Raw genomic sequence first — 11317 nt, 5'->3', positions numbered from 1 at the left:
AGCTGGAGACCTCACAATTCTGGTTATATTATAGAGCTGTAGTAATCCAAACAGTATGGTACTGGCACAAAAGTATACACATAGTTCGGTGGAATAGAATAGAATATCCAGAAACAAACCACATATTTGTTCAATTCATCTTCAACAAAGCAGGAAAGACTATCCAGTGGGGAAGAAAATAGTCTCTTCAACAAAACTGGATAGCCACATACAAAAGAATGAGACTGGACCACTTTCTTACACCATACAAAAAATTAAATTTTTATAGCAGCATTATTTTAATTGCCAAAATATGGAAGCAGTCCAAGTGTCCATAGATTGATGAATAAAAGATATAGATAGATAATACTAAATTAACTATATATGTATGTTGCAATATTATTCAGCCATAAAAATAAAATCTTGCCATTTGGAAAGACATGGATGAAGCTAGAGAGTATAATACTAAGCAAAATAAGTCAGAGAAAGACAAATATCATATGATTTAACTCACATGTGGAAGAAAAAAAAAACAAATGAGCAAAGAAAAAAAAAAAGAGAGAGAGAGAGACAAACCAAGAAAACAGACTTTTAACTATAGAGAACAATCTGATGGTTACCAGAGGGGAGATGGGTGGAGGGATAGGAGAAATAGGTGATGGGGATTAAGGATGTACTTGTGGTGATGAGCACCACGTGATTAAAATAAATACTTTTTAAAAATAATTTTTAAAATAATTTAAAATATGAATCCTCAAAAACAAAAAAAAGTTCATGTCAATGGCACAGTAGTCAAAACATCATCCCTAGTTCTTGGAACCAGCACAAGACTCAAGTTTAAGAAGACAGCCATGTGTGTTCTATGCAGTTTTATTTTAGTATTACTTGACTGGAAGATATATCTAATTTTATGGGAACTAAAATTGATTCTCTTGAAGGCCAAATGGGGTTGAAAATGTAATAGGATAAATGTTTAGTTTGAAAGACTACTTCAAAGGAAAAAATTAAGAGAACAGATAAGAAAGTAGTCATACTAGTATTGAGAAATTTAATTTTTTACAGGATTTAGTTCTGTGCTAGAGTTGAGTTGTCAGAAGCTGTAGTATAAATTCAGGTGCATGCATTTACTGGGATCGAAGTATCACTGACAAATCCATTTTACAAATAGGAACATAAGCCGATGTTTCCTAAGTATTCACTGTGTGCCAGGTGCCATGCAAGGGCTATATATGTAAATGAAGTCCGAACTGTTCTTTTCATTAGTTCATAGAGTGAGAAGGTAAACAGATCTTTACGCGGTAACACTAATAAATGGTAGTACTGAAATTTGAAAGTAGACTGTTTCCAGAGCTCACATGATTAAACGCTACACTGTTTTGCTTCTGTGTTTTTAAATCTAAAAGTTCCAAAAGTCAGTATTTGGGCTGTTGGATAAATTACACAGTTTCTCTTTTTCACTAACAAACCTCTATAGAGAATATGTTCACTTAGTATGCTAGTTAACAACAACTAATGAAAGTATGCTAGTTTATTTAAATAGCAGGTCATTTAAGATCCTTTCAGTTACTAACAGCAGAATACATATCGGAAATACTGTAAGAACCTTTATTATATAATAAGTCTAGAGGAAGGGCACTTGGAAGGATGGTTAATTTAACTGCCCAATAACATTATGCCTGGTTCAGCTTGTGTGTGATTCCCTTGGCCTTTTTTTAAGAGGCGGCCCATCCTATCAGGCCACAAGAGCCCCGAGAGTTCAGAGTCTCCATGTAGTTAAGAATGCTTAGAGTCAAGAAGTTCCCAGTCTTGGATCCATTTTCAAAAGCAAAGAAAATCTTCCCAGGAGCCCTCTGCCCCAAGTAAACCTGTCTTCATTCTCACTGGTCAGAAATGCATCACATGTGCATTTGGTAACAGAACGAGACTCCTGGTGACTGGCTGAGATCCCATATGCAAGGAGGAAGGCTGGTGGCGGGCGCCTGCATGAGTGGGTGTCCAACAGTGCGTAGAGAATCTATCTTCGTGACATTTGATAGGACCGAGTAGTTCTTTTAGTGTCTTTATAAAGTTCTCTTAGGATTTTTAACTTTAAATTTTTATATTCATATTTTAGGTTTAATATTAACGATCTACAAGCAACATTTATTAGATATTTATTAAGGGTGTTTCAGAATAGATAATAGAAATCTGTACTTTGTTATAACCTTTATAAAACTATATCTCTTATGTTCATTGCTCAGAATTTTGTAGATTTTTAGTGAACAAATAAACTTTTTATCCTCCTTAAGTTTATTTTTAATTTTTTTAATGTTTATTCTTGAGAGAGAGACAGGGGGAGGGGCAAAATGAGAGAGACACAGAATCTGAAGCAGGCCACAGGCTCCGAGCTGTCACACAGAGCCTTCTGCATTGCTCAAACTCACAAACTAACATCATGACCTAAGCCAGAGTCAGACACCTAAATGACTGAGCCACCCAGGTGCCCCTTACCTGACTAAATTTATAGTCAGATTCCACCAAAGAATATGATCCTCTAGGCAAAGCTATACATTAAATTTTTTCCTATATTTTTTAAAGTCCATTTGTAGAGATTAAGTGAACTGCTGTGTATTCTGAAATATTCACAGTAACATTTTATTTAGGCACTGATGTGCGTTCAGAGTATTGTGATATTTTGCTGGTTGAAAGTGGTAGTAAAATGACAATGTTATTTTTGAAATGATTTGGGAGTACTGCGTTTGCTCTAGTGGAGTCAGGATTTTTAAACTTCTTTACATTGTTGGAAATATTCTTTAGAATTCCCATTTGGTAGTAGTCATTCTTCCTCATCATCTCTTTTATGGGGGCTTCAGTTTTCCTCACCTGAAGGTAAAGTTTTCATTTGTCATAGAATCTGAAGAAAGGATCCACTTTTTAGCGATGATGGGTCTTTGAATTACCTTATATGGGTTTAAAAACTAACTGTGTGATCTTGGACATAATACTTAACTTTCTAAACCTTTGTTTCCTATCAGTAAAATGAGAGTAATGATAGTACTTATATCAAATGTTATTGTGAGGATTAAATGACATAATTAGGGTAAAGCATTTGGTTTAGTGTTAAATTACTAATTACTGTGTTTATTTTTATTAACTAAAATATGTTAAATTTACTATTATTACATAATAATTATATAATTACTAAAAACAGTACATTTGCTTTCAACACCATTTATATATTTATCTATCTGTAACCTATTCTCATAAAACCATGAAATGGACAATGTTGTAAGTAAATTAAATTTTAGTATATATTATTAGTGCTTGAATTAATCAGAGTACACCTGCTTTTTCTTTAATAGTCCAGAAGAAAAGATTAGACAATTAGAGAAGAAAGTAAATGAACTGGTAGAAGAAAGCTGTATTGCCAATAGTTGTGGAGACTTAAAATTGGTAAGTTCATAAACTCTCAGGATTCAGGATGATGAAGTGTGTGTACATATAGGTGAGCAAATACAAGACATGTACTGGTTTTCACCAACTATCCAAATGTGGAGCAAAACCTTTCCTAAGTCGAAATGCCATCAAAGAAACAATTGTTATTAATTTACATTGAAAATTTTTTGAGCATTCCCAGACCCAAGAACTAACCTCTCTTAGGCTTTCCTGACACCTTAGGACACATCTTGCCAACTGATGCACAGAGTAAATCATCATCATAGTTTGCTTTTCGGGCTTCTAACTCTGTGTTTGTGTGGTTTTTTTTTTTTTTAATTAAATATTTTCTCTTCATTTGCTTTGTTCTCATTACTTTGTCATACTATGTAAACATAATTTCTGTGACTTAGTTATTAGATTAATGAATACCGTTAGAAATAATTATTCAGTATAAAAGCTGTTTTTATTGCTCTTAGAACTGGTACTTTTTTATCCAGCTCTAAAATAGAATCTCATGATGAGTTAATCTGTTTGTGGTTAGTCTCTAGGGAAGATTAACAAAAGGTTCTTGGCATTCTGAGCAAGATATAAAAGCCAAACTAAGAATCTGTTGTAATATTGAGTAGCAGTTATTCTATTGCAGGAGATGGAATTAAAATACTCAAAGATTGAGGATTGGGAGGGAAAAAGAAGGAAATAAGGTATTGTCAAATCTAAATTGTGGTGGAAGTATGGAGATAAAGAAACTTGACTTGGAGCTAGTATACTCTCCATTTTCTCTCTCTTATACTTCCTCTTCTTTGGGGGCAAGGCAGAGGGGAAGACACATGATATTCCTAATCCTGCAAGCTCCACTTTAAACAAATACTCTGGGTTCTTTTGTTTTCAAAGGGGACTTTATTGTAAGAGGACCACAGGGCCTCCTGGGAATCTAGTTTTCATGCAGATACCTGCCAAATGTATAAAATGCTTATGATGAATGCTTAAAGGGATTGACAAATTATGAACTTGATTTCAGGCCTTAGAAAAGGCAAAAGAAGCAGGAAGAAAAGAGAGAATCTTGGTGAGACAACGAGAACAAGTTACAACTCCAGAAAATATCAATTTGGATTTAACTTACTCAGTAAGTATGAAATACTTATTGAGTGAAATTATTTTGGCTAGGATTTGTTGATTCCAAAAGTCTTTTTCCTTTTCTCTCTCTTTTTTTTTTTTCCTGTGTTTTAAATCTTACTGGACCTCCAGTGCCCAGAATTAGATTAATAATAATCTTTATAAAGTTCATGAAGCATTCTTTGGTTTGTGCAAAGATCTTCTTAAATTTATTTAGTTAATGTTTTTTAGTAACTTAGTACCCACAGACTCACCACCCATTGATTCTATCACTAATATTTATGCTCTGTATTTAGTGTGGTTACTTTAATGAGATTAAAAAATTTTTTTTATGTTTTGTATTTATTTTTGAGAGACAGAGAAACACAGCGTGAGCAGGGAGGGGTCAGAGAGAGAGGGAGATACAGAATCCGAAGCAGGCTCCAGGCTCTGAGCTGTCAGCACAGAGCCTGAGATGGGGCTCCAGCCCATGAACTGTGAGATCATGATCTGAGCCACCCAAGCACCCCTTTAATGAGATTTTAATGTGGACTTTTGGTCTATGATTTTTTTTTAATGTCTTATTTATTTTTGAGAGAGAGAGAAAGACAGTGCGAACAGGGGAGGGGCAGAGAGAGAGGGAGACCCAGAATCTGAAGGCAGGCTCCAGGCTCTGAGCTAGCTGTCAGTGAGATCATGACCTGGGTCGAACCTGGATACTCAAATGACTGAGCCACTCAGGCACCCCTTTTGGTCTATGATTCTTAAGAACTTCCAACTAGACGAATATTCTGTGAGGGTAGTGAAAAATAAAAACTAAATTCTTGACCAGATTTTTTTTTAATTCTTAAAAGACTTCCTTGATGTTTATACCACTGTTTTAAAAGAGTATATTTTTAGTGGAAAAAATGTTCATCTGCCAAACATATGGTAAAAAGGACATTGAAACTTTGGATAAGAATTTTTAGATGTTTGCTCTTGATAGCTAATGTATTTAGATTCCATGAAATCTTTAGATTAGGGAATAATTTCTAATGATTTTTTTTTTTACCTGTGGGAAAATAATTTTATGTAACTTTGTGATTTAAATTTCATTTAGAGAAATACTTTTTACAGTTTTGCATATAAAGAGATGCACAAAGGTCTAAGATTTTTCCACATGTTTAATTTTTATTTACGAAGAAAATTTGGCTCACTGCCTTGCTTACTCCTTTTTTTTTTTTTTTTTTTTTTTACCAGCAGCATTAACAATACATGTTTATTCTTTGGAGGTCTTCCTGAGATTACTGCTCAGTGCATACTACCTAAATTAAAACTAATACTTAGAAAATTCAGGTGCGGTTTGAAGGACAGTTTAGCTTTTCTTAATGTTCTTGTTCGTTTGGATGCAAGATATTTGTGTGCTTTACTTCCTCATTAGTGGAGCATCTTAATATATGCATCTAGCTTTGCTAGGTATAGGGTGTTCATCTCTGAAAACATTATAGGCAAAAGAGGCCTAAAATGGTCATTGTTTTTCTTTTCACATTGTTTTTTCCTTAGGTTCTTTTCAACTTGGCCAGTCAATATTCAGCTAATGAAATGTATGCTGAGGCACTAAATACATATCAAGTTATAGTGAAAAATAAGATGTTTAGCAATGCAGGTAGGTATATATAGTCAGTTTTTCCAATAAGTATAGTTCTTTTTCTTTTAAGTATCTCTACACCCAACATGGGGCTCAAACTCACAACCTTGAGATCAGGAGTCAATGCTGCGCTGACTGAGCCAGTCAGGCGCCCCAAGTATGGTTTTTGTGTAGTGTTAATTTACGTTTCCCCACTTTATGTTTCCTTATATATTCTATGTTCTAAACAAATTTGTGTTTATAAAGAAGTGTCCTACTTAAAGATACTGCTTATATGAAAAGCTACATAATACAAATGAAGAGATACAGGTGGTATGAGATAGATTGCCTAATAGTAAACAAAAAATACATTCTGTCATCACAAGTAGAATGAGCCAGGGCACTCCCATCAAACATGCTTTCACTTATAAATTTATCCCTAAGAGACTGTAGTTTAATAGCATATATGTAAAATTTTTTGGTAGTATTATTAAAGTTTATAAGAATATCATTTTCTTTAATATATTGAAATGTGTGTGGCATTATTGGATTTAATTTTAAAATCCCATTTTTTATAAAATAACACAATTCCAGTTTTACAATGTAAATCACTTGTTCTCTAGTCGTATTTTCAGGGCTCCATCTGTCTTAAGTTCCATTTCCTTACAGAAGATTGGTGTGTAGGTATACGAAAATAGTATAACTATTTTAGAGTGAGAATTTTAGGTAGTGTCTGAAGCTTCATAACTTGAGAAAAACTTCAAAGAACATGAGTTAAGGTCATCTAAAATAGAGAAAAAGATGAAGAAAACAATATTATATGTTCATTATTTTTTTAATTAGGAAGATTGAAAGTGAATATGGGAAATATTTATTTAAAGCAAAGAAATTATTCCAAAGCCATTAAATTCTACCGAATGGCACTAGATCAAATTCCAAGCGTCCATAAAGAAATGAGGTAAGTTTACATAATGATGACTTGGTGAAAAATAAGTGTTGTTTTCAGAAACAAGATAACTCTAATGACCGATTGTCAGTGGATTGAATATTTTGAGGTGTTGTATCTGTAGTATTTTGGTCTATTCACCTTTTGACTACTTGCACACATTTGTGTAATGACAGGCTAAAGGTTAAAGACATAATATGTAATCAATTGAAATAAAACTAAGCTAATTGCCTATATAGAGGGTAACCTAGCAGGCCATTAGCAGTAAATAAGTCACTGAACACAAAATCAAAACAGTGCTTTAGAACATAAGAAACTTTAGAATGTCTTAATTTCCAAAAGGCTAGAAATTAAGATCACCATATCTTCTTGCTGTAGATGCACATGAAATAACGAAAGGAAGGGATTGCATTTGAATCTTGGAAGAGGGGAAAGGAGGAGGAAGCTGGGATATATTCCATTCCTACTATATTGCAAGAGCAGAAACAGTAAATTACCTTATGGTCTGGTAATCACCTTAAGAACATAGAAGGTTTCCAGGATATTTAGTGGTCACAATTGTCCCTAGGCTTAGTACTGTCCCTCTGTGAAAGTTAATTTATTACAAATAAATTACACCTGATTGTTTTTGAATAATGCATCATAATCATTGGGAAATATCTAACTTCTAGGACACAAGGCCCTTAGGCAGTTTTAACACAGGCTAAAAGTTTTACAAAGACTTGAGCCCAAGACTTTGAACATTGTAGGGTAGCCTGTGTCAAGCACTTAATTATCAATAATCAAGAGGTGCTATAGTAACTAGGTTAAGGGACTGATTATTAAGAACAAGAACAGTGGAGAAAGGTGTACTTGTGACAGGTTACTTAAGTAGTAGAAAAAGGGCAGTATTCCAGACAAAGGGAAAATCGAAAAGAGTCAAGGAAATAGCAGTCTTCATGATCTGATCAGAATAAATGAGTTTAGTTGAAATAGAGATATTATGTTGAGGAGTGCTTAGAAATAAGATGGGATTACATCCATTCTAATGGCAATAACTTCAAAAGACTGACAATAACAAGTATTGAAGAGATGTAGAGAAATTGGAAACCTCATGCACTGGGGATATAAAATGGTACAGCCAATTTGGAAAATAAGTATAGAATTTCTTAAAGAGTTAAACACAAATTTACCAGTGGACCAGTAGTTCCACACCCAGGTATATATCCAAGAGAAACGAAAATATGCTATTACAAAGATTGTATGTGAATGTTCATAGCATTATTCATAATAGCCCAAAAGTAGAAACAAATGTCTGTCAGGTAAGCAATGGATATATAAATTGTGATGTATCCATATTATGGAATACTATTTGGAAATATAAAAGGAATGGAGTACTGATAAATGCTACAGTTTGGAGGAACTTTCAAAAAATTATGCTCATTGAAAGAAGCCAGATATAAAATACTATATATTATATGACCCCATTTATCTAATCCAGAGAGACAGAAAGTAGGTTAATGATTGCCTGGGGCAGGAAGTGAGAATGGGGAGTGGCCGATAATGGGTACAGATTCTCTTTTTCGGGTAGTGGAGATGACTTCGAACATTCACAGCTGTGGAGCTGTAGCAGCAGTCACTGAATTGTATACTTAAAACAAGTGAACTTATGATGTATAGGTTAAACCTCATTAAAGCTTTAACAAAACAAAGCAAAAGTGGAAAAGAAAAGGATACTGTCTGTGGAGTGTCTTGACTGCTGTACTAAAGACATTAGACTTTTAAACTCATCCATGTTTCTTTTTCTTTAGGATTAAAATCATGCAGAACATTGGTGTTACATTTATTAAAACTGGTCAATATTCAGATGCTATTAACTCATTTGAGCACATAATGAGTATGGCACCAAGTCTGAAGGCAGGCTTCAACCTAATTCTTAGTTACTTTGCTGTTGGAGATCAAGACAAAATGAAGAAGGCATTCCAAAAATTGATTGCTGTTCCGTTGGAAGTTGATGAAGATGATAAGTATATCTCACCAACTGTGAGTAGGAAGACACCGCCGGGTAGCTAGCTGTTCGTTGTCCAGGCTTTTCTGTCTCCAGGAATGAAAAAGTTGGAAGGAAGGCTTTCTAAGTTTCTCCTAGCCCTATATTAATGTGTTTTAATTAATTAAATTTAATTAATGTGCTTTCACCAGCTTCATTTGTTATTTAAATTAGGTTGAGAATGGCAGTCTTGAAATAGGGCTAGAGATTATGGTTAAAACAAACTGACTTTACAACTTTATTGAAAAAAGAAAATCTTACAAAAATATGATTACATGTCATTCTTTAATATCTTGACCAAGGAACTCCTAAATCCTTGGTTTTTACTATTTTTTTCAGTCATTTATGAACAGAGGAAGCTCATACTATGTGTACTAAATATATCAAAAATGAAAAGAAGTAATTCCTTATCCTTATGCATAGAGTAGAGCATAATACAAAAATCATATTTTAAAAAATTTTTATAAAATGATTGTTATTTATTTTTGAGAGACAGAGAGAGACAGTGTGAGCAGGGGAGGGTCAGAGAGAGAGGGAGACACAGAATCTGAAGCAGGCTCCAGGCTCTGAGCTGTCAGCACAGAGCCCAACGTGGGGCTCGAACCCACGAACCGTGGGATCATGACCTGAGTTGAAGCCAGATGCTCAACAGACTGAGCCATGCAGGTGCCCCCAAAAGTCATATTTTCAAAGACCTGAGGAAATGTTATATAATGGTAAATGAAAAACAAAGTGAAAAAAATATGTACACACACACACACCCCCATATATGAACACAAACTGAAAGGAAATACACGAAAATAGAAATAGTAGTTTCCAGGGAGAGATGATCTTTCCAATTTTTAAATTATTTTCCAGATTTTTACATATAAATTATTGGTATACTGGCATATTATTTTATATTAAGCCAAACAATACAAACTTGCTTGTATTTATAGATAAAAAATGATGGAATAATGCCAATTTCATAAATTGAATTAATAGATTTTGTTAATAGATTGTAAGGGTGTTACCTCACAGTGCTTGGCTCCACCACTTCGTATTCACTCTTCTCGTAGGACTAATACCAATAACCTCCCCTGTAGGGTTGTGAGGATTACATGAGGTGATGCAAGTGAACATAGTATGTTCTGTGTAAATATTGATTATATATATTGTTTTCATATTGAGAAAACGTGAAAAAATCTGTTTTTAATGAGAGTAGAGATGTGGATTACTAAGTAATTTGATGATCATTAAAGCATTTATATTTGAGTTTAGAATTTATAATATCACACATCTTCTGTCTATTTGGTCCTATTCTATCCAGCCTGACCTTTTATCAGCTGCTCAGAATCTGTTAGTTCAAAGAAAATGTGATAGGTAATCAGGAATAAGTAGAGAAGTTCTACTTTACATAAAGGAAACGAGTTTAGAAAGATTAATGTAATCTACTAACTAACTTAGTGGTGCAGTTGATTAGAAATCCAAGTTCTTAGTATTTACTTTTGAATTAATCACTTTTCCCCCAATTTGTTTTCCCAGGATGATCCACATACTAACTTAGTAATTGAAGCTATAAAAAATGATCATCTAAGGCAAATGGAACGTGAACGGTAATATTTTGCATGCTTTAGTAACATGAGTTTAATTTTTATAAGAGTTGAATATACATTCTGATTTTTTTTCTTGAAACTTGTTATTTCTGTTTCTTAAATAGTTCTATTGTTTCACCATTTCTGTACTAGATTCTCTTTTCTCCTTCAAAATAATCACGGTCCTCAGGCTGACCCTAGTTATTCTTACTCAGTTACTCTTACTATTTTCTTATAATTCACTTCCCATCTGCATTTGGTGCAATGTTGGAACTTTGTTTATATTACCTTTATTTAAAAAATTATATCTTTATGTATTTTTGTCTACCTTCCCAGTTAAATTTCAACTCCCAATGACAAAATTGTACTTATTTCTTCCTTCCTCCAGTATGATACCTAGATTCTGCCAACTCTGGTTTTAAAGTTCTAATATTTATTGAACATGCAAAGGTATATTAGAAGTATATCACATAATAGAGAGCCTTTAATTTTTAAAATTGTGGTAAAATGCACATAACATAACATTTACCAACCTAATCATGGTACATAAGAAAGACTTCATGGTTTGGTGGTGTTAACACTCACGCATTCATGTTCTATAACCAGACTTCAGAAGTCGTGTGTAAGACTTCACAGTTTAGTGGTGTTACATGCGTCCACATTCTGTAGCCAGTCTT

The 11317-nt window shown here is 33.7% G+C and overlaps 1 protein-coding gene across 6 annotated transcripts in view; it reads left to right on the top strand.

The window, feature by feature from the left end:
• The window catches only part of IFT88 (intraflagellar transport 88), a 129816-nt gene that overhangs the window by 28286 nt on the left and 90213 nt on the right, over positions 1-11317 (top strand). For all 6 annotated transcript variants that reach the window (XM_029936988.1, XM_029936991.1, XM_029936993.1 and 3 more), the window contains 6 exons: positions 3321-3411; positions 4415-4519; positions 6031-6133; positions 6938-7052; positions 8831-9062; positions 10591-10661. In XM_029936988.1, the coding sequence (XP_029792848.1) occupies positions 3321-3411; positions 4415-4519; positions 6031-6133; positions 6938-7052; positions 8831-9062; positions 10591-10661 (717 nt within the window). The remainder of the gene's footprint in view (positions 1-3320; positions 3412-4414; positions 4520-6030; positions 6134-6937; positions 7053-8830; positions 9063-10590; positions 10662-11317) is intronic.

The sequence above is a fragment of the Suricata suricatta genome, chromosome 4 (genome assembly GCF_006229205.1).
Source record: "Suricata suricatta isolate VVHF042 chromosome 4, meerkat_22Aug2017_6uvM2_HiC, whole genome shotgun sequence".
NCBI classification, from domain to species: Eukaryota; Metazoa; Chordata; class Mammalia; order Carnivora; family Herpestidae; genus Suricata; species Suricata suricatta.
The sequence above is the reverse complement of the archived record's forward strand: the minus strand, read 5'-3'. Positions and strand labels throughout refer to the sequence as shown.